This window comes from Zonotrichia leucophrys, chromosome 3, assembly GCF_028769735.1.
Source record: "Zonotrichia leucophrys gambelii isolate GWCS_2022_RI chromosome 3, RI_Zleu_2.0, whole genome shotgun sequence".
Classification (NCBI taxonomy): Eukaryota; Metazoa; Chordata; class Aves; order Passeriformes; family Passerellidae; genus Zonotrichia; species Zonotrichia leucophrys.
The window spans coordinates 78,119,499-78,143,244 of record NC_088172.1 but is presented as its reverse complement, the minus strand read 5'-3'; the positions used below and the strand labels follow the sequence as shown (position 1 = coordinate 78,143,244).

Genomic DNA, 23,746 nt, shown 5'->3' with positions numbered 1-23,746 from the left:
ACCACAGATCATCACTGTAGGACTGGAGATGAGCTATCATCAAATCCTGCTGGACACAGGACTTGCTTGGGCACAGCTGCATATGTTGTGGGCTTAGAGCCATGAGAAGAATGAGGCCAAACCATCTCCCAGCATAGAGGCAAAATGATGAAGCTGCTTGATTGTGAAACAATCTTCTTGCTGGGAAAGCTGCTCGGGATTTCATAGTTGGTTTGTCCCCAAATACATCACAGCTGGTGTGACCTGGCCTGTGAAAGGAGGACCAGAGAGAAATACATGGCTGGTGTTCACAGGCACGGAATCTATTTCTGATGGAGGTAAATGGAGATTAATCTCTCTGTACCTGTGGACCTCCCAGCCAATTTTCTCCCTAATGGATGGTAGAGGTTTTTTCATTCATGCTTTTCTCACTTTGTAACATGAAAGCAATCATACAGTCAGAGCTGTAACCTCTCACCATTACTCTAAGAAGAGCACATCTTCACATTTGCCTTTGGGGAACAACCAGGGCCTATTCCAAGACGATTTTAGTTACTCCAGTGCCACAACAGCTAACCAGCAAAATTTTTTTGAATAATAAAATTGTATCTCCCGCTTTTTTAATAGTAATTTCAAACATAGCTCAAATTCTGCCCTTTTCTGCACAAGAGAGCTCCTGTCATTCTCTCTCCTTCCCACTCCCATTCAACCCCATCTCCAGGGGGAGGAGACCCTTGGTTGCACCTGGCTAACAGAGCTCTTCACAAAGGCCCTACATGTCCTGCCAGTGTCTCTCAGAGAGATCACACTCACCGAGTGCAGCTGCATTTCTGTAAAATTAGCCACACTTTACTGCTGGATGTGCTGGGCAGCAAGAGGTAAAAACCACAGGGAAGTCAGAAGTTGGGAGTAGCTCAGGGAGCAATCTCAGCAGCTGATTCTGCTTGGGCCAGAGCCTAAACTGTTTAATACTTGTCTGTGTGTTTTGAGCAGCCGAGGAGAACGTGCAGAGCATCAGTGCTTCACAGCATGTCTCCTTGTCTGACTGCTTTGCAAGAGCAGATGACAGCTCTCAGGCAAATCTGCTAATTTGGAGGGAGAAAATGGTTTCATCTGTCTTGTGGCGAGACACCTGAGAAACCAAGGGAGCTGTTTCAGGAGAAAGCACAGAGAAGGTCTGTGTACTTACAGCTGTGCTTTCAACACAGGAAAATAAATCATCTTTCCACCACAGAACCCATTATAGTTACCCTCACATGTAAGAGCAATTAGGATGTTACTGCCCTGCTGTCATGGAGCAGCCTGAAGAGGTGTAATGGGAGTGGGGTTATTATTTGTGGCTGGGGAATAAGGGTATGAATGAGTGAATTATGAGATTTCAGATAAATAATCCTCTGGCTTTTTGCAAAGAAGTGTGATCCCACCCCATCACAAGCTGACAACCCTGCCATTTCCTGCCCAAAGAAATTCATAAGAGCCAATCTCAACTCTTCTCTGACTCCTCTCTGGTGCGGGAGAAGGAGAAGGGAGAAATTTGGCAGTGGCTGTTTGGTGCTGTGCCACTTCATACTGCTGGCTCAGAAGGCAGCAGCCTGCCCAGCTCTGCCCAAATGGCAAACACCCCTCCTGCCCAGGACAGCTGCCACGGCAGGAGCCAGCCCTTCCTGCAGAGGCGAGGGCACAGCATGGAGCTAAACCTGCTTGAGCCACAGTTAGTGCCCACTTTGTTCTGTGCTGGATGGACCCCCCAAAAAAGAAAGATATGACAGATCCAAAGAAAAGGAGCAGCTAGGAGACAGGTGTGTGTCCCCCCGCAGTCTACTTTCCCAAAAGAAAACAAATCCCAAAAATTGATTCAGGTTCCACTGGGATTGGGAGCCTTCTCTCAAATCTTTGAAATACAAATTCAGATTCAGTTTCTGCTTCATGAATGGGAAAAAATCATGGTTCCGGCTGTTTTCTGGTTAAGTTCAACTCCCAGCAGAACCCCTCCTGCAGCTCAGAAGCAGGACAAAAGTATGATGGGGGTGTTTTGCCATATGGGTAAGTAGAGTTGGGCTTGAGAATGAAGATGAATAAAGGATGAGGCTCAGTACGATGATGTCCAGTCCCATGGGAAACAATGCAGCTTGAACTGACTTCAATAACAGGAAAAGCAATAGTGGGACAGAGAAACAGCAGCAGCAGCCAAACAGCCTGGTGTGAGAAAAGATACAAGATCAAATGAAATCAGGAAAGCCATTGTCAAGGGGTGGCTTCAAGAGGTGTCTGATAGCCCCTGGCTTCTGCGTGAAAAGAAAATGATCACTTGCCAAACAGAAGAAACTCAGAGAAGCAACTGGATAAATCTTTTTCTTTAGGAACTGCCTTTTTGGAGCAAACTCTGCTCTGCTTGTATTACACATGCCAGCTCTTAAAACTTTCCATATATATGAAGATTTTTGATTCACACAGAGATCAGTTTTTGTCAGAGTCCACGTGCTGCGTGTACCCTGAAGCACTGCACACGCTGCCTGCTGGCCACACGGTCAAGGCTTCAGCAAGAATGCCTTTGTGTACAGAGGTGTGAACACGATCCATACAGCAGGAGAAGCTCTTTGCCTTGGCTCTGGGGGAGCCTTCTGCTGGGCATCCAAGCACTCCCCTTGCTGGGGCCAGCACAGATGGGTTTTGATCTGCTGTTCCATGAGCCCAATGGCCATTGGACTTCCCCTGAGTAGTCACCTGCGGGATTCACATCATGTGCTATTCTTAGCCCGCATATCTCATTTCTGGGTGTTACAAGAAACTGGATTGGAAACAGGTACTCAGCGTAAACAAGTGAGCTGCTCAAAATGCCCCAAGACTGCAGTTTCAGCAGCCTGCACCCAGCATAAGAATAAACCTGAGTTTCAAGTGGTTTAACAGGTCAAAGCAGAGGAACAAAGTGATATATTCATGGTTGAAAGAGCACATATACACCTGCACATACATCCACACAGCTGCACAACAATCAACAAAACTCTTCCACATTTTAAAAACAGAATTGAGCAAATTAGGCTGATATATAGAACTTTTTTTGACTTAAGGAACATTTTTAACATTTTACCTCACATTCACTTCACTGAAAATGAAACTGAGAGCTCTTAAGACAGCATTTCATTTTCAGAATGTAAAAAAATAAACCTAAAAATGTACCCCCTCATCAAGTCTCAAGTTATGCTGAGTGTACTTTGTACCTCAGAACAGCACACTGTGATGCTACACAGGTATCAAAAACATATATTCTTTATGCATGGAACTGCAGCCAGCTGCCCAAACATTAGGTGCTCAAGGGCCTTAGGGCATTGATGCCTCATAAATTTGAGAGTATATATTAGGTGAGTACAGAACTGGAAGTTTTGTAGCAGTGGAAAGTAAGCATGATAATGAGGTAAACACATGTTCCAAAGAAAACACGAGCTAATCATGCCCTCTGAGCAGGAGACAGCAGCTTTAAACAATCACCTGGGGAATGCTGAGCAAGGCCTGCGAGCTGCTACAGGATGGACTCCTTGTTAATCACCTCTGCCTGTGTCCTGTAGCTTTTGAATGCTGTAAACACAGCTCAACAATAGGTAACCAAATGGGTGCTCTGCTCCTTTGAGTGCTTTGAAGAACCTTTTGAACACTCCTTTCCATTCCAAAAAGTGGAGTGTTTCATGCAGCCTCAGTTTTCCTTAGACAAGTAAGAGGAAGCATCCTTCAGGGACCATAACCCAGGTACAGCTGGGATTCCTCCTTGGCTCCCAGGACACCTCAGGTGTGGTGAGGTCTGTGCATCGTGGGCTCCATCTGCAGGTTGTTTGCTCTAATCTGTGCTTTTGGAGGAAATGGAGAGAAAATGCAGCAGTGCTGGGCCAAAGTCACCAAGTAATCTAGAAAAGATGACCTTGCAAGCTGATGTGGAGGTGTCACACAGAGATTGGTGGCTGGTGGGATGAGCTCTACTTGCCCTTGGTAAGGGGAACCTTACAGCCATGCCTGAGATGAAGCCTTTGCTGGAAGTTTCCTTATCCATTGGTCAATGCAGCAAGCACAGCCAGGACTGTGCAGTCAGACTGCCTATGGTGGAAGCAGCTGCCCTCACAAGTCCCCAGGATGAGTATTTAAAAGTCTGTCTCTACCCCCACCTTCAAATGTAAAGAGGATGGAAAAGGAGACATTGGCCTGATCTGTGGCTTCCACAGAGCAAACAAGCAGTGGGAATGGTCACTCCAGGGGTTCAGGGTGAGGTGGCATGTGGAAAAGGAGAGGTTTGGTGATTTGAATGAGGTACTGATGCATGAAGCTCACAAAGCACTGGTTTGAGACAGGACAGAGTAAGTTCCTGATGACTTATTCCAAATGTCTGGTCCTGGTGGTGTTGCTCATGTTTTTCCCACAGCTTCCACTTCAGTCTTCCACTGTTTTGTTAAGCAATAGGAATTCTGAATAAAGTTTCAGACTGAGTCATTATGCTTGTGCAAAGTCAGAGAGAACTGAGGTGTGACCAGGCTTTCCACCCACTATTCTGACAGTAAGAGCTGTTGGGAGTGGGGTGCACAGGACCCCACAGCCTATCTCTGTTAGACAAACATCAGTGCTGCCTGGTCAAAACCCACCAGTGATGGTTCTTTCCGCAGTGCTGGAGGTCTCAGAATGCTTGGAGCAGTGAGGTGCAGAACTGCTGAGCACAGCAAGAGCTCCATTAAAAACCAGAGTATTCTGTGCATAAGAAGGTCATGCTCAGTGGGACCTCTTTGTTCTCTTTGCTGCATGTTAATGGACTCATCCTCCTCTTACCTGAGGGGAAAAAAATGCTGGGGGGTTCTTAATCCAAGGAAAACCGTTCTAGATATCCCAGGAGCCCTTTCCTCCTCTGATGCAGTGAACATCATTGTGAGGTTAGGGAGGTCAGGAAAAGTATTTGGGGTGAGAAATGTCCGTGAGATTTGCCATGCACCCCATAATCACAGCCATAGCTGTAAATGTTATTGCCAGCTCTGCTTGCTGCGTGACCATGCACTCAACACTGCCACGAGAAGGAGATGCCCCAGCTGCAGACTGCTGCATGGGCCTGGGGAACCCAAACTGTTTGGCTCTGATTTTATGTGGAAAAGCAGCTCAAAGGCAGAGGCTGGAAGTGCAGCCTGTGCCAGGAACAGGCCTGTAACACCAGCCAGCAGCAGTGCTCCATGTCTGGGATCAAACCCCATGAGCAGGGCAGGGCTCTCCTCTCGAGATGGAACGTGCAGGAAACCCTGCATGGCCCAAACTGTATTTTTGCCATGGAGGGAGTGCCAGATGCCCCATGGGATGAAGGAGTGCCATGGAAAATTGAAGGAGAATGGGAGCTTTAGGGGACACGTGGACTTGAGTCAGCTGCTTAATGACACAAGTTTCAGGGCTATGCTTCTCTAATGCCAGAGGCTATGATGGCTGCTCCATTGTCAGGCAGCTTCTGAAAGAAAAAACATGTCTGCAATTAATTACTCAGGGTGTTAAACTGATGTGCAAGCAGAATTCTCATTTTCACAGACTCTTTTACATTTTTTAGTCATGAAACTAAGCAGTCTTCCCTGTGTTGTGGGTATCAAGGGCTCCAAAAGTTATTTCTTCCATTTTTTCAACAAAAAATCAGTTACATAGCCCCACTTCCTCAAGAGGATTGTTATAGGCTGCACAGTGTGGTGCTTAAGGAAAAAAAGCAATTCTTGACATGTACACAGACCTTCAGGGGAGCTTTGACTTGCAGGAAGAGCTGAGTTACTATTGCCAGCAAGATGTAAAAATTTGGAGGGAGGCATGCAGATCATACAGAGATAAGATTATGGTGATGGTCTGTCACAAAATAGATGAGAAAGAATTGATGAAAAGATGAAGTTTATTGCTGTGTAGATCCCTTTCTGTGTAATATGGTGACCTCTACTCCCAGGTCCACGTACTGGTTTATAGCTCTCACTGGAGGGAAAAGGTATTTGACGAATGACAAACACACCTGGGCCAAAAGGAGAACATTCAAACCTGTCATGCATTACACAGCTGTTGAGTGTCAGGTGAGAAACTGCTTCTGGGGTGGCAAAGTGATCACTGATGGGAGGACAACTACTTTCAAACATAATGGGTGCTTTTTCCATGGTTTTATCAAATGCCACTGTGAAAATGGCTGGAACCATCCAGTGGGGGTGACCTTTGGGTGCTCATGTTACACAATGAAGCAAAAGATGGATGGCCTAACAAAAACAGGGCTTACCCTCAGATTCAGATGGGAGCACAAGTGAGCTGCTAAGAAAAGAAACAGATGGGGAGCTCATGGTCTTAGCCAGGACCAAACTGTCCAGGCCCTTATCCCCAGAGATGTTTTCTGGCAGCAGGTCAATGCCCTTTGTCTGTACTACAAAGCAGCCCCTGATGAAAAGATACACTGATCACCTACCTCAGGATGGTAACAATCAAGGTGTACTTACATGGGCTCTGTGCCCTGCTGCTCGTCATGAGCATAAATGGCAAATCATTATTATCCCTGTCTGAAACCTGCTGATGATGAATGGAACTCCCTTGCAGTTCCCTGGTACACCCTGGAACTGGAAAACACTCTGGGGAAGGGCTACAGCTGTGAAACCTATGAGGTCTGGCATTTTGAATAGAGAGGCAACAGCGTTTCCTTGGATTGCATAAAGATATGGCTCTGCCAGAAGCAGGAAGCTTTAGGCTGCCCAGCCTGGTGTGCAGATGCAGACAAAACCCTGCTGCACATGCTGAAGATGCTGAAGTGTAGCTTGAGCCTGCTAAGTAAGGAGTTGTATGGTTACCCCTTCACCCCAGCTTCTGAGGTGCCCTCCTGTGATTTGTCCATGAGGATGCAGCCACTGGTTGTGGAAGCACCCCAAAGCATGTGTGTCCCTGATTTGCAAGACTCTCATTTCTACTGTTTTCCCTGCCCCTGTATGGTTGTGCCTCCAGCTGTTTAAACCCTCACACTTCCTGCATGACCTTGCCTTTACCACAGCACAGGCTCTGGGACAATCCTGAGTCACCCAGGGGATTTCTCCAGACAAAGCCAATTTACCAGGCATGCCCTGAACTGCATTAAGATGGCACTTTGCTCATGTTGGGACACAAGAACAGGCTCCATTATAGGCTTTTCCAGGATATCCTTCCATTTGTTTCTTCTGTTACCCCCTGTGCCAAGCAGTGCCAGCCTCTTCAGTTCTTTGGCATTTCTGGACCTTTACAACACCTTTCACTCACTATTTCCTGTCCACTCCATACCAGGTATTCCAGCAACTGCACGAGGGAGACATGAAAACAATTTTCTTTTCAAAATGCAAAAGTTGTTCTTTTTTCCATAAAAAAAAGGAAAACAAAAGAACCCTCAAGTTTTAGGTTGTGATTACCATGACAGTATTTTCAAACAGCAGACACAGAAAAGAACAGTAGCATTTTTAATTTTAATTGCATAAACCCAATATGAATAAATTTTATCAAGCCTGTAAGTATACAGAGGTGTATTCCTTTAATATTTTTGTCTACTTCTATTTACAAAAGGAAAAATGAGCTTATGGTTTCAAGACAACTTAAAAAAAACACAAACAAACAAGGTTGAAAGTGAAATAAGAGGCAGAACAATGTGTGGGCTTTTACTTTAAAAAAGTATCTGGAAGACAAACAAAGGACACATAGGGAGAGCTAAGAGCCAGAGCAGCTGCTGATGCCCTTGAATTTCAACAGCATCTGGAAATCCAAGTCTCTTATCTGTCACTTAATGTGTAGTGAAAGAGTCCAAAACAGAGCAGTCCTTCAAGCCTCAGAGGAACTCCGGGGCACTGGAAGCTTAGTAGCCATATTTTTCATTGAGATGAGTCTTGCCATCACCACTTTGACCTAATGGACAAAAAGGAAGAGGAAGAGTTGCATTATTCCTTTTATCCCTCATCTAAGAGAAATGTATATCCCTGTATGAAAGAGTCTCTAGGTAGCACCAGCCATACAAGCACAGAGGATAAAAAATCAAGACTGCATATTGCAATGTGTCTTTTGATTTACACTTACAATTCATTTCAATTTCACTAACAGTGTTAAGGTTACATCAGGTATTCCTGTTTGTGTGGCTGTTTTGTTTGAGTTTTTTCTGGAGTCCTCGTAATGCCAGCTTAGAAGGAACGTTTGACTATTCATTGTCAGGCAGAGCCACAAAACAGAGCTCCCTCTTATGGACACAGCTTGCTTAACTATCCCAGATCAGACTTTGGAGTTACTGCTACAGGATTCTGCTCCTGTGGATTCATATGTCAGAGATGTGCAGACATTTCATTGAAGGATGATTCACCAGATTACAGTTTTCTTCAGTGAAATTTATTCTTATTTCTATAACAGCCTAACAAAAATTATTTGCGACAGCCTAACAAAAATTATAGTAATAAATCTATCAAATGAAGGCCAAGCTTTCAACTTACTCTGAAAACCTCAATGCACACAAATGAGTTTTCCATTTTAAAGGAACTGAACATTCGTTACCCTGTTTAAAAATAACTTCACTTAGCTAAAAACACCCTGGAACTAAAGATAAAAAAATATTCAAATTTAACATATGTTGGATGAGTGCATCAATTATTCAGTGCCTTCACCAAAGCATTATCAATACTTTTCTCCAAAAGACCTGACCCAGTGTTTGTATTCCAATGATTTTTTTAAAAAACTGCAAAGAAGCATTTTTGGATTTCACAGACTTCTGTGAAAACTGAGAATTCTGACATTGCTGGAGCATTCATCCCTAGGGAAGGTTTGAGCTAATCTTTCAACTAGGTTATCATAGCACCATGTGTGAATGCAGTTAGCTCTCTCAGGTGTTACAAAACTGAAAAACAGCCTTCAGGTGTGTCTCTCCATTGCCATGAGGCTACTACAGATATGGTCTGTACCCCCCTGCAAGACTTGCATGGCCACACAACAAACATGGGGCATAGCATGCCACATAACATCAGGTTCTGAGTAAAGTATTCCTGGATTAGCTTTTTTCCAAGGACTCAAAAGGACATCCTGATGATTTATTAGAAAGATTCCTGAGTTATGAGGCTAAAACCAGTAAGGAAATGGTTGATACCTGCAGGAGGAATCCAAACGCAGTAGTCTGGGTCATCATCTGGGTACTGTGAGGAAAAAAAAGGTTGTTGGACCTGCAAAGAGAGGAAAGAATTTTTAAAGTGCTGTATCTCTCCACTAGTGTGTCACAACCACTAAATCCCTCACTAATTCAGAGACAAATAATCAGAGGTGAGGGTTATTTCCACAAGAGTCAGGGATGAAAACAGTAATAGAGAAGAAAATCAAACCCTCAAATAGATCCAGCTCATTTCCATTAAAGTCACAGACAAATAAAAATGCTGTTTAGAGGGGTCCACTGGAGGTCATCCAGTCCAATTTCCCCCTCAAAACAGAACAGTTTAAGCCTAATGTTTGGTGATGTGATTTGACATAGGATGTCTTTATGCAGGGAAAAGCTTGAGAGTAGGACATTCAATAGGTGCTTTACTGATTTCAATGCACAGTACCACTGAAAACTTTGGGTTTCAGGTGATTTTCAAAGTGAAGCTTATAAAAGTTCAGGTGATATATAAGGGTAACAGTTTTCAAAAAGAAAAAAACACTAATTGTTTTCAGGTCTCACTGGCATCTTGAAATGTTAAAGCAAACCACAAAAGGTCACTTGCAATGCAGTTGTTGACACAGCAGTATCTTTTTGTACTCAGATTTTTAGTTTTTGCCACATCAGCATCATTTTCTCAACAACTTCTGTTTCCAACAACTTCGGGTAAAAAAAATCATACAACTGTAGAGTGCAACACTTAAGAGCTCAAAATAATGCCAAGTTACTCAGCACTTATTTGCATTACTCTGTAGCATCATTACAGTCTAATGTTACGAGCTGAAACAAATTTTCATTCCCTCAATAACTTTCCTTCCCCAAAATAACATCTAAACCAGAAGACTAATGTTTTCCAAAACATTAGACTGCAGAGCTGTACAGCTTTTAAATATGGCTTGTGAACAATCACTTGAAAATTGTTTTTCCAGTTTTACACGATTCAAAGTTATTGAAATATTACAAAAAAAATCCAAAAACCCAAAAAAACCCCAAAACCAAACCAAACACAACAACAAAACAACAACACCAACAAAAAAAATTAAAAGAAACAAAAAAACCTCAAAAACCCAAAACACACACAAAAAAAAACAAAACCACAAAACAAACAAACAAACAAAAAACCCCCCCCCAAAAAAAAACCCCAAACTGACTTCTGGTTGATACTTTCCATGCAAGATCTGAGCCCCAAGGCAGAGACAGCATGTGGAAAAAGTGATTTGTGATGGGAGAAAGAATACACCTAAGCCATCTGGCATTTGGAGAATGCTCAGTGTTACAGCAAACTCTCTGCTGATGAGAGGTGCTGACTTGACAGCCTCAGCATGAAAAACTGCCTTGTCCTCCCATATTCATAACAGTGGTAAAACTTGGGCTTCACCAGTATAAATAAACTCTTGATTTCTTCAGCATCTTTAGCAAGGCCAGCAACAAAAGGCAGTTGTGAGGACTGTGCCTACCCAATCCTGGATCCTTGGCCAGGACTAACAAAGCAGCAGTCAGCACACACAGGATGCAGGGATCTGAGCTTCAGTAAGTGCTGCAGGGCTAAAATTTGATGGTCCCCACAAAGAAACTGTCCCAGTGGTCAGAACTCATGGTCCACCAAGTACAGTCACCAAGTCAGCAGAAGGGTGTGGGATGGTTTCTGAAGGGAAGAGCCTCACAATAATCATTAGGCTGTCAGAGAAGATCCTTCCCAGCTTCAGGAAGGCAACAATTGACTGAGTCCCAAAATGTGCAAAACTTCCATACTTTACATTTTAATACAAAGCACTACTATCACCAAGTTAGACTCCATCAACTTGTTACTATTTCACTAAAAAAGAGCCTAGGAATGACTTCCTCTTAAGCTGCAGGAGTCATGGTATTGTAACTGACCTTGCTTGAGCTATTGATTTTCTTAACTTTCTCAGATGTCTCTTCAGGTTCCTTATTTACTACCTTGGGTGCTGGAAAGAAAGCAGAATTGTTTTATGACACAGCACAAATGACCAATTCTATGATATAAACTTATGGGAAGTTCACATAAAAATTTATACATCCATAAGGAAATCCAAGATATCTCACTGCACCACAATTACTTGAGAATAATACTGCTGAACATCTTATTGTTTTTCCTAGATTTAACTTAGGTTAAATACACTGTCAGTCATGCAACTGAATGTAGTTTAGCAAGATCCTCTATTAGTGATTCTGTAATATTAACTTTAGTTAACGGCAGACGTTTATTTTCTAAAAGACACTACCTGTAAACACTGCAGTGATTGATATAGAAAGAGAGGAGCAGGAAATGTGCAGGACCAATTTGCTTTTTAAAAAAACAAGCAAACAGCAAACTTTAGAGTTGATGGGTGAAAAGAATTCCTTGGTTTTCTGCCACTTAGTATTTGAAATACTGATACTCTGATGGCTCTCTATGGGTAAGATGATGAGGACAGATTCTAGAGAGTCTGAGTTACAAAATAAATAGAAAGGTCATAAAAATCTCCTCCATGTACAACCAACATTCTTCATTTTCAAGATCTGATTTTTTGTGCATACAGGCAGAGACATCATCTAGGTCACCAGCAGATTATTACCTAATGTTATGTAGCATTCACTTTATAAAGTTTTGTCTTTCTGTAGTGTTAAGAGCTAGCGCAAAAGAATAACAGAGGAAAAAGCATCATCACAGTCTCCTAAATTAATTATTCTTCTCATGCTGATTTTTCGGAACAAAAAAACTCTAAACAATTAATGACTATGAAAAGCAAGGACAGCTGTAACATAGTGGAAGTGCCCAGCCTTTACCACACCCTTACCACTTCCCAAGCAAAACACAAACTTTCTTTAGGCTCCAGATTAGGCTCAGTTTCCTTTGACCCGCATAAGATATTAAGTACTTTAGTCAGTTTCTAAACCCACAATCTATTACAAAATAGTCTGTGTACTGTTCACCTTGGGATTTCTCTTGTGAGGGTCCCATCTGAGATTCATTCCTCAGTACCTTTGGCTCAGGCAGAGAATCAACCCCTGTAAAACAAGAAAGGAAGAGCTTAGTGGCCCTGCAGTAACTCTGATGAGCAGAGTGCATCCCTGAGACCAAGCACGAAAGAGAACTCTTTGCTACATTTGTCTCTGGAAGAACTCCTTCAAAAATCTTCCCAATTATTTCATCCACCAAGTCCACTGCAATACAATAAAGAAAATTCTGTGATCTGTTAAAACACTTTTCTGCAGCAACATGTCCAGCATTAAGCCAAAAAGCCAGAACTAGCTCTCTGTTATCAAACATACTGTTCACTGAGAAACACCATTACTGAATTTTCCAATGCATCAGGCTGATACAGGAAAGGAGAGATTGGAGATACCTCAAAGGTACTTTTCCATTACCACTTTAGAAATTGTTTTTCCTCCTTACAAATGGATCTGAAGTTTTGCACAGACATTTGTCTTCTTATTATGCCACTTTTACTGCCAAAAAACCATTGCAGTTGTTTTTATTTGGACAATCAATTTAATGGAAATCCGGCTTATCAAAGCAGGACTTCCTTATATCCAGGAGATTTGCTCTATTTCACCAAAAAGCATGAAAAACTGACTGTCAAGTAGAGATTCACCTAGAACCATGTGAAACTCAGCTGCTGCCACAAGGACTCTGGACTCATGGCAAACAAACCTGTGGAAAATAAATAGGCTGGAGAACCTGTGACTTGAACATTTGATTCACATAGCTCTCGAAAGTTCAGCAGTAACAGGCTCATCTTCATTACTAGAAAAATAGAAACAATGGTTTACCATCCTGAAGGGATTCTAGATTTTTGTTATTGCAAGGGGAGCCATCAGGAGCATGAGTTTCATTCCCTGTTTCTTTCTCTTTAGTCATCTTCATTTCCAGGTCTGACACTCTGCTGCTTACTGCATCTGCTTCTTGCTGCTCTTCCATTTCTTCTTCCTCCTCCTCCTCCTCCTCCTCTTCTGGTCCATCATCTTTTGTTTTTAACAAGTTTTCAGGGATGTCTGGACGCTTAACAGGCAACTTCTGTAAGACACAGACTTGGGCATCAGTGCCAAGACTGTGACAGTGACAGACAATCATTACAGGAGTAAGCACACACAGCACTGTCAGAGACAGCTGGTAAGGAAACACTCCCAGGATGACAAATAGTTTGGGTTGAAGGAAAAGTTATTAGTAGAGGTGGAAGATGAAAAAACATGTCCAGTCCATAAATAAAGAGTGCAGTCTTTTCATAAGAGGGACACTGGAAACTGCATCAATCATGGATATGATCTTGGCTATGAGGATGCAGAAAAACAAGAAAAGGACTGGCTGCTGAGGCAGGGCATTTTTGACCACAGCTGTGCCCCAGGAAACTGCTGTACAAAGACATGGAACAGCATGTCTGGCAGCAAACAACATCCAAGAGCCCCTGCTCGTTGTGCATGCAGCTTCCAGTGCCACAGGCTGCACCTCCATGCTGCTTCCATGCATGTTAGGAGACACAGCTGCCACCTACAGCCCCCACAGCCTGAGAAGGTGCTCACAAACAGCCACTGACCTGCAACACCTACCAGTCCAACTTACCCCCAGGCTTCCAGTTTTCAGTTTGAATTTGCTCCCCCCTTTCATTGCACCAAACAGAGGCAGGTTCATCTTTTTAGGCTTGTTCTCTGCATTCAGACTGTAACTCCCACTCCTAATAAAAATCAGACACAAAGGGAAACAGTATATAAAGTATCAAACAAATCTTATATATACAAATACAAAAAAAAAAAAAGGTCTGCCTATGAGAAGTGAATATATAAAAATCCTTTTATTTCTCTCTCACTTGCAGCATCCAAGGAGGACGCTGCAGGAAATGACTCCTCCATCCTACATATATGTTGTAGGATTCAGACACATGCCATAAAGGAAGCAAAAAATAAATGAACAAGGGAAAAACCTTCTGTATCACATAGACTCCCTTAAATTCAACTGCATACATACACACATATTTATATATAAAAACACACTTGGAAGCCAAACCTTAATTTAAATGAATTAGGTAATTAACCTCTAATCAAGCTGCCACTAGTGAATGAACCCAGCACACACCCTCTCCAACAGCAGTGGTGCTGCCAGGCAGTAGCTGAACAGCCACCACATTTGACTTCCAAATACAGTTCACAGAGTGAAAGTGGGTTTCATGTTGTACAAAGTATCTGTAAAATTCATCGGTTCCTTTTGGATGCACATGGGAAAAAAGTTAAAGAAGCTAACAGTCTGCTTCCAGTCCCTTACCCCTGTCATCCTGCCAGCCTGGGCTGGTCCCACTCCAGTGCTGTGCATTTCCCTCAGCCACAGATGCTGCAGTAGCCCAGAGGCACAGCAGCTCCTCAAGAGCTGAGCCAGGTAGTTTGGAAGGCTGCCCTGCTTTTGTAATTGGAAAGCTGCCTATTTACTGGGCTTACACAACTGCCCATGGATAAGAATAAAGGGAAAAGTAATTGTTTATGTTTTCACCAAGACTTACTGGGGCTTCAGCTCAGGCAGCTCTGTAGGCTTGACAAGCTTTATCAGCCCTTTCAGTCTCTGCTGCTCTTTCCTCAGTTCAAAGGACCGCAGGTGAAGCTTCTTGCGTGCCACGCTGTCCAGTGTGCATCCTGATTTCATTTCAGTCATGAACTCATCCAGAGAATCCTGAGCTGCTGGATGGGACTGGACTAGGCAGGATAAAGGGAAGATATATAATGTTATGCTGGGGATATAACTGTAATCACCAGGTCCTGCCTTTAGAGAATAAGGTACATAGGAACAACTATCCTCTCTGCGAGTTCCTGCTGAATTGTGAAATAATGGAGGTTGTTAGGCCTGGAGAGATGAAGGCATTTCTCCTAACAAAAGCCTGAAAGTAAACTTTAATTCACTTACCTAAAAAAAGCCTCTCTTAAAACTGAATGTTTCTTTGTGAGTGCTATTCCTGGTTGTTCATCTCACTTCTATATCTGCTCTCCCTAAAAAAGTGGCTTAGGGATTTTTTTGTAGTCACAAACTAAACTAATCCCAGCCACATGAAAACCTACACCACTGCATAGGGAATCAGATTTTGATGTTCCTGGGATGTTTATGTCATAACATTTGTAAAGTTCAAAATCAATCAATGCTGCCTTGTACTCCTGAAAGACTGCATACAAACCAAATTTCACGCATTAGGCCAATCACACAGAATGTACCTTTATTTTGACTAGATTTTCTGCAAGAAAACTGCTTTGAACTTGAAAAGAGTAATGACAGTCTTTTTACTCCACCTAATTTCAAAATATTAACAATTGTTATGCATACTTGACTAATTAAAATAAAACTCAGGAGGTAAAACTAAATCTCTAATGACTAAGAAAAAGAAATACTCTTCTAATACCTGGATTTAAAATAACCAAACAAAAAGATCCAGAAACGCCTTTTTGTGGCTTGAACAGTATTTCAGAAGTTGTTATATGGTATTTAAAAATGACCTGGAGGCAAAGAAAGAAAAATGTTCTTGCCAGAATTTTAACAAGTCTTTTGACAGATAGTTTTCTGCCTTTTAATATTCAGTGAAAACTGGCAAATCCAATATGTATTTTCTGCCTTATAAGTATTTTTGTATATATGCACAAGCGTAATTATTTGATCAATGAGCTATTTTCAGTTCAGCTTGAGCTAATTAAGTAGCACTTGAAATTTTAAATGCATAAAAATAAAACAGACCAAGTTATTCTGAAGAATACATATTTGAGCAGTTTTACAAAACTTAAATAATTAGAGGAAAGTCTAATAGGACTCATGCTTACAAATGGATTCAATTGAAAAGGACATTTCTGATGTAAAACAAAACCGACTTTACCATTTGAAAATACACCAAAGCCTTAACAGTAACTGTTCCAAGATATACAGAATTAATAGGCTTCAAAAGATAAGAAACAGTTGTAGCATCCACCTCCATGCAAGCATAAATGATGACAAAACATGTCATAAAAGAAATTCTTATAGAAATACTTTCTTTTCATCACAACTATTTATATGAACCAAGACAAAAACCAACAATGAGAAGGTATTGTTAACAATGTCTAAACCTCCTTGCAGGCAGGAGCTGAGCAGAATGATAATTTCATTTAAGCATCAAATTACAATGATGTGGTTTAGTGAGCAGTCACATTCCTCAGAACAATTAAAGCTCCACAATTAAATCCAGAGCTCACTGCTGCACTGCACAGTGGTGCAAGTGCTTCAGTCAGAGAGTGCTGCTCAGGGAGTTGGATCACCCCTTCTTGCAAATTGGATTCTCTGCTCAATTCCACCAACAGGGCCTCATACCAGCCAGCTCAGCTTGCAGAGTTGCAGTTAGCATTCCTCAGCTGTTGCAGCAGTTTTCTACACCATTGAATTAAAATCTGACATTACTAGGAGATGAATCAATCATGTCTATTATACTTTATATCCCAGCGACAAAAAGCTACAGGGCTATTTACTGCACCATCAACTTATTGATATTTTTCCTGAACAGGCAACCAAAGATGAGACTGAAGAGTTCCACATATTTGATCTGCATTCAGCAGCATCAGTGAATGAGTGATACCAAGTCAGTCCACCAGTAATTAGTTCTGAAGAACCCCAGGGAACAATTTGTGAACTTCTACTGAGACTTTTTTAGACAACTACTTAATTTCTCCAAGTGCTTGGTAAGAGGTGTAGCAATTTAGCCTGTCATTCACTCACTGGTGTCTCTACACTCTTGTCTTTAGGCTCCAAATAAGCATTTAGAGCAAACAAAAGTGCATTGAGGTTTCAGAACTGGATGTAATGCAGGAGTTTTGCTGGACAGATCATGATAGTGCTACAAATGTTCCAGGGTCAGCAACACTGCTCCTGGCTTTCTCAGCATCTGTGATTAACCTAAAGCATTCAAATAAGAGAAAACCAAAGGATCTAGAAAACACCCTAACAAACCAGCTGACTGATGCAATATTTGATATGTTTGTTTTACCCTGGCCTAGTTCTGGGAATTCCCATCCAATACTGAATGATTCTGTGCTTCAATAAGTACCAAGACTGCACTTTTTTCCACGGCTCTAAACTAGCTGTGTAACCACCTGCAACTTACAAAAACAAGTGTATTGGGATTGCATGGCCAGGTTTTGGTAGGAAAGGGGCCTACAGCATTATATGGTGTTAGCAGAAGTATAAAAATGAACTGACTCTTCCTTCACCCAGTCTCTACTACACTGTAATACAACAGTCTCGTTGAGAAACAGTATCAGTAGAAACAAAGGAATCAGAAGAGATGAAAGCTTGGAATTTCACCTCTCAGACAATCTAAGCATTAGCTTATTTTGTTGGTCAATTGCTAATTACTTATCAAAAGTATAAGGCTGAAAACAATTCCTTCAGACACACAGAATATCGGTTTGTATGCCTGGTGGAATGGTACTACCTTTTGAGCAGGGATCTGGTATAATCAATCACCAACAAAGATATTGATATAAATGAGTTTTGGTGTGGGGCTGAATAACTAGAAAGAAGCACAGCCATGTAACACACAGAAGACAGCCCAGCTGTCACACTGCTGCTAGGCTTCTTGGAGAGAAACTTCTGACAAACTCATGGTGCAGCCTTTGTTAATGCCAACTCTGTTAGCAAGGCTTTTGTGTGAACAACCAGCCTAAACACATTTCCTTCCTGCCTTCCTTTTACTCCATGAGACAGCATCAGTCACAGAAAGCAAAATGCAGCCATTGGTACAGTTTGCTTTTAAGCACAGCTCACTAACAGATACCATCACTGGTCTGGAAAGGCTCTGCCTTCAGAAACAAAGGCATAATCCTAGAGCCTGAATGGCACTCTCCTGTACTGGCTGTTCACTGAATGTATGGGTTACGTGTCAACTGCTTTGTCTCCACATTTTTTGCTTCCAACCTTTCCATTATAAAGCGTGTTTGTAACAAGTGAAATAAAATACATTACATTTTCTGTGAGTTCTTTCTTCCTCCCTTACAAATGTTTTTTAAGGGAGTGGAAAAAGCAGTGTTCTTTAAATTGGGTCACTTTCAGCAATATGGGCAGATAAACAATAATAATATTCACCCTTTCAGAACTCCAGGAGCTTGCACACTTGCCACCTTACTTGAACTTAGATGCTGCTTGCTTTGGAAAAAGCTGCATTCATTAGCAAGTGACTATAAACAGAGTACATAAACTATTGGATGAAGACTGTAAGAATTCTCTCAAGATAACTCAGTGACCTGCAAACCTTCCTATTCCTTTGTGAAAAGTGGACACTGAAAAAAAAACCCCAAATCTCTAAGCTAATTTTGTATTATTCTTTATGGAAAGCACTGTGATCAAATAAACTTCATGCCTTACCTTTCCCTGAAACCTTCAGCTTCTCTGTTATCTCAGAAAGCTCATTTTCTGCTTCTTTTAGCTTTGTGACCTATGAGAGAACAACATGCTTAGAAGACTTTACCTTGTTAAAATCTCATTTTAGAAGTTACTCAAGTATCCTATCACATTACACTTTTCTACTTCTGAGCTTTGACCAGGACTTCTTGGGCTGAAAAAAATTAGAAGTCTAGATTCTTCCTAAACAACTTAGTCATTTTTTGACATGGAAAATTATTTAAACCATTTCTGAAACATGACAGTACACATAATTCTTCTGCAGCAGTGTTGTACCACCACTGAGCCCTCCAACCCTTCCTATCCCTCACAACCTACTGTCTTTGTAGTATTTATTGTTTGTCATATGCCTCTCAATTCAGGATTCTTATTCTTTGAAAGAGAATGAGATATTTCTTTGGGATGTGTCCTGTGGACTTAAAAGCTTGGAATTATTTTCCAGTTATTTAGAACTAATTTAAAAGTATCCTGTCCTGGCATTTCCTTCATCCACTGCCATGAGCCACTAAAATTTCTTCTTAGTCATAACATAATACAGGCATGAGAGAGTAACCCTGACATGTCATAACAATTGTTCTTACCAGGGAGTCATAAGTCTCTGGTTTTTCTTCTATTTTACCAGCTTTCTTCATTCTGTTCAGTCGTTTCTTTTCCACAGCACCAGTTCGATCGAGGAAGGTGTCGTCATCACTGTCATAAAAATCCTCATCTTCCCAGTTCTTTGATTTCCTTTTTCGGGATACTGAGAAAGCCACAGGAGAAGGCAAGAAACAAAATGATTTGCAGATCACTCAGCAATAAAGCAAATTCAAGATAGCAAACTCAAATCCCTAATTTAGGGTATTTAGAATGATCACAGTTATTCACCTGCTTCTTGCCTCAGTACTCCTCGAGCATCCAGCAGCCTGCAAGCTTCCAGGGCACACTGTATCATTGCTTCCTTCTTTTTTCCTGAATGGAGAACCTCTGCCACCAGCTGCTTCCCTGATGCATCATCCACAGGCAACCTGTTCAGTTTGAAGGATCAGAGGACAGCTCAGATACAAACAGCTTTTCAGGGATGCTACTCAGATATTTTACAATGCCATTGCCATTTCATTTTTATCTTTTTTTTTTGTGTTAATTTTTTCCAATTTTTATTTCATACAGAATCAATCAAAACACAAGCATGATTTCCTAATCATGCAAGCAGTTTGTATTTCACTGGTCCAAACAATAATTTTTCCTCTATTTATTCCATTAGAAATACAGGAAGTTAAAAGGCTAAATGTCAGTCCCTGGATCATTTTAAGTACAGGTATCTTGTATCCATACAACATGAGTAACGAATAGTTTCCACAATGAAGCAAAGGATTTTTAAACAGTACTATCATTACTATGTTGAGACTTGTTGACTTAATTTCCACCTCACTTTCTTCTGTCTTACAAAAGAATTACATTAGTGGCCTCTAGCACGAAGCCCTCAAAAACTGCCCTATACCATACAGGAACTGAAATCAGGCATACAGTAGAATTAAGTTTGGGGTCTTTTTGATCTTTCTTATTAGGAAGTGAAAGAGATTGTTTCCTAGTTTCTACTCTTGTATTCTGTTTCACATACTGCTCAAAACAAGGGGAGCTGAAAGAACCTAGACTCTTGCTTTCTCAGTTTTCATCCCCTAGGAAAACCAAATCCTGTCAGAAGACAAAAGGTGCACAGACACTGAACTAGGCACTGATCCCTGAACTTATCAGGGCTTAAGTCTAAATTCAGCTGGCTTCCTTGCCACAACAAGTAATTCCTCCAGCTTCTGTTTGCAAACTCAAAAACAGTCAACTTCCATGCACCAAAGGAATGGAGATGTACATACTTGATCCTGCAGAGCCAGCTGTTGTGCCCACGATCATCATACTCATATTCTAACTCTTCTCCTAGAAAAGAAAAGAGAATTGATGTAGCAACCAAGATTGAAATAAGCAGGAATAATCTTTACAGCAGAGGAGAATGTGATGGGACATTCTTCGAAACAAAAAGGATAATAAGCTCTTGTTACATACCATGATTTTGATTTACTTATGCTGATTTGGGTTTTTTTTTCAAAATCAAGGCTTTTTCAGACTAAAAAATCTCTAAGTAGCCTGTTTAGGAACATGTAATTCAAATTAAAAAAAACAATTTGTCTCTGCCTGTATTAAAGTAAATGATGCTAAAGCAACAACAGCTTGTAATCTGAATTCCCAGATACTGTTTGTCTTGAAGGTTGCTTTGTCACTTCAACAAGTAAGTGAAATATTAAGTTTCACGAGCACTCACTGAAACTTTAGGCCACTTAATTGTTGTCTTTTGTCTTTTTTAGATTTTCCCATTTTCCAGTTATACACAATTACAGTCATCTCCAAAGCAAACAGTCTGGAAATGGAGGAGTTTTGATTTTTCCACATAGCTTCAAAGCACGGGTGAAGTCTGAGTGCCACTCCAGAGGACACAAGCTGAAGAATACTCCAGAATACAAGCTGCTCACTGCAGCTTAGGAATTAGTAACTAAGACTCAGATATACAACGGTGGCCCAAGTTTTAAAGAAAAAAACCCAAAACAAACCACCACAAATCCCCACCAAAACCTGATGAAACAAAAAATGTTACCCACAGTGTAACAGAAAACCTTTGCTCCCACATGACACCTTAAATCCCCCTGAAACATAAACAACAAAGTAACACTTTGCTGAGTAAAAAAACCCACATTTAATAAAAAAAAAGAAATAATTACCTTCTCTATCAAAAAAGCCCTGCAAGGCCTTCCTAGGGTCTTTCATATAAAAGGCATCTTGAACATCCTGAAAATCAACAGCAATAGGGTTTTCTTCAACCTCATCCTCCTCAGCATCCTCACCTGGAAGACATACAAAGTCAAAAAAACCCCATGAAACATGAAAAAGAGAACACCAGTCTATTTCAACTTTCATTAGTTTGAAAGAAGTAGCAGCTGTGTCATAAAATTACTTCCCTTAACTTCATTATTCCTGCACCCAATTCAAAAAATTAGTGTTTTCACTATTAGTTATTCCAAAACATGATTCAGTTTTGCAGATCAATGTCAGTTTCAGAACTTTCAAAGGTTTATGAGCTTATACCTTTTCACTCAAAGAACCCAACTCATTTTGTTGCAAAAAGTTCATTAATTATAATTTACCTAGCTCTAATATGTGGGCTTCCTGTTTAAATGTAAAGATAGCTATCCTGCATTTAAGTCTCAAGCAGTTAAATTTCACCTCTTTGTTAAAAGTGTGGATATCATCACAGGAGCAAACCAAAGAGCATTAATTAAGCTCTAAGTTTCATGGCCTTTTATAGGTATAGATAAATTACCTCCTCCTGTTTAAAAGAACCTCACTGGATGTTAGTTTGTCACTTACCCTTCTTTTTAACAGAGAAAGGATTAATTTGTACTCAAAAACCTTGACTGGATTGTGACTCTTGGCAGCCCGTTGGAATATTAACCCTAAAATTCAGTGAAAACAAGCTTACAGACCTTCTAATACATATCAGCCAATGGATACATCATCACTTACCCATGCCCCACGAGCAGCTCAGGTCACTATTCTGACTCCTTTCATTTCTCTCCTCTTTCTCATCCTCCTCATCAGAGTCCTCTCCCAACATTGTCTTTTCTAATTTTGCTTGCTGCTGCTTGCGTAGCGCCTTCAGTTCAGTCACAGTTAGTTCTGACTCAGATTCCTGGTCCTCTTTGGGTCCCTAAGTCAAAACAGAAAATCAACAGAAGTGTTTTTAAATAAACCCACACGTATTTCCAGCACACATGCAGGTTACATATAATAACATAAGCCCATCATTACACTGCTCTTCAAAAAATGGAATTATTTGACCATTAGTTATGGTCTGCATTCCAAAATAGATTAGTTTTAATGGCATTTTCAAAAGAAGGGCAGGGAGAAATAAGCATTATTGTGTACCTGCAGTGAGATCCAGCTCACATATAACTGTAATTAAAAGGCTAAAGTCAAAAATTCACGTCAGAACTACACGGGTGACCCTGAGGAATGAGCAGCTTCTGAAGTGTGCACAACATGCAATGAGCTGTCCAAGTCCCTATTAATAAACACTCCCCCTTTTCCCAAAGAAATATTAGTTCTTTATTCACTGGGGCATCATACTGTCAGAAAGACCTTCCTAATACATCCCACTGTTGGAGAGAAATGCCTTTTGCACTCCCAGCACATCAGCAGAGACCCGCAGCCCCACAGCTCACTGCAGAGCCTGCAGCAGACACCCCCAGCTTGTCTCGCAGTCACACAACCACGGCAGCGCTGGGCAGCTTCCATTCCGCCCCACACCTCAGGCGGTCACCCTACGGAGCCGGGGAAACTCCCGAGCCTGACCCGGGCCAGCCTTTAGCACCCGCACACGCTCCGGAGCCGCCCGAGCCCGAGCCCCGACCCACCTGCAGGAGGAAGAGGCGGGAGCTGCCGCCGAAGCGCAGCCCGTGGCCCACCCGCACCCGGCAGTAGGTGCGGGGCGGCAGCCGCGCCTTGTTGAGGAAGGTGCCGTGGGTGCTGCCCAGGTCGTACACGTAGAACCCGGCGGCATCAGCGCCGCTGGGCTCCTCGGGGGAGCAGCCGCGGTACTGCAGCACGGCGTGGTGCCGCGACACCGACGGGTGCTCCAGGGACACGGCGCAGCCGGGCAGCCGCCCCACCAAGAACCAGCTGCTGTCCTCCAGCCGCACCGAGCCCAGCAGCACGCCGCCCTTCAGCACCTCCAGCCCGTACCCGGAGCCGGCGGGCGGCCGGCTGCCCCACGGCGGCTCCTCGTAGCGCGGCGCGGGCGGCGCGGCGGCGACCGGGCGGGAGGCTGCTGGCGGGCTGGGCCCCGGCTCTCCGGGCCCGGGGGCGGCGGGCAGCGGGCGGCTCGGGCGCTTGAAGGCGGCGGGCTCGGCGGGCTCGGCCTCCATTGCCTCTGCTGCGTCCGCCATTTTCCCGTGTCCGTCCCCAAACGGAGTCCTCCGGGAACGAGCGCCGCGGCGCTGCAGTGCCGAGGGCAGGGCGCAGATTCCGGGGTCGCTCCGCTGTCGCCCAGCGCGGCCCAGGGCAGCGTGAGGGGCGAGTTAGGGAGGGCGGCGGCGGCGGGCGGGGCGGCGGCAGTGGCAGTGGCCGGGGCTTTCCTCCTGCGGGCCGGAGGAGCGCGGGCGGCGGGGGAGCCGCTCTCGGTGGCGGACGGGGACGCAGTTCCG

At 42.6% G+C, this 23,746-nt stretch overlaps 1 protein-coding gene across 1 annotated transcript; it reads right to left on the bottom strand.

The window, feature by feature from the left end:
* Nucleotides 1–7,416: 7,416 nt before the first annotated feature.
* On the bottom strand, nucleotides 7,417–23,606 carry SLC4A1AP (solute carrier family 4 member 1 adaptor protein). Its single transcript, XM_064708923.1, has 14 exons — nucleotides 22,958–23,606; nucleotides 22,068–22,251; nucleotides 21,266–21,388; nucleotides 20,369–20,429; nucleotides 19,386–19,525; nucleotides 19,100–19,260; nucleotides 18,483–18,552; nucleotides 14,617–14,806; nucleotides 13,689–13,800; nucleotides 12,902–13,145; nucleotides 12,062–12,136; nucleotides 11,003–11,073; nucleotides 9,083–9,155; nucleotides 7,417–7,863 (listed from the first exon to the last, which is right to left on the bottom strand). Exons 1-14 carry the CDS (start codon nucleotides 23,486–23,488, stop codon nucleotides 7,814–7,816), a joined length of 2,085 nt encoding a protein of 694 aa, XP_064564993.1. The 5' UTR covers nucleotides 23,489–23,606; the 3' UTR covers nucleotides 7,417–7,813.
* Between the last annotated feature and the right edge of the window lie 140 nt (nucleotides 23,607–23,746).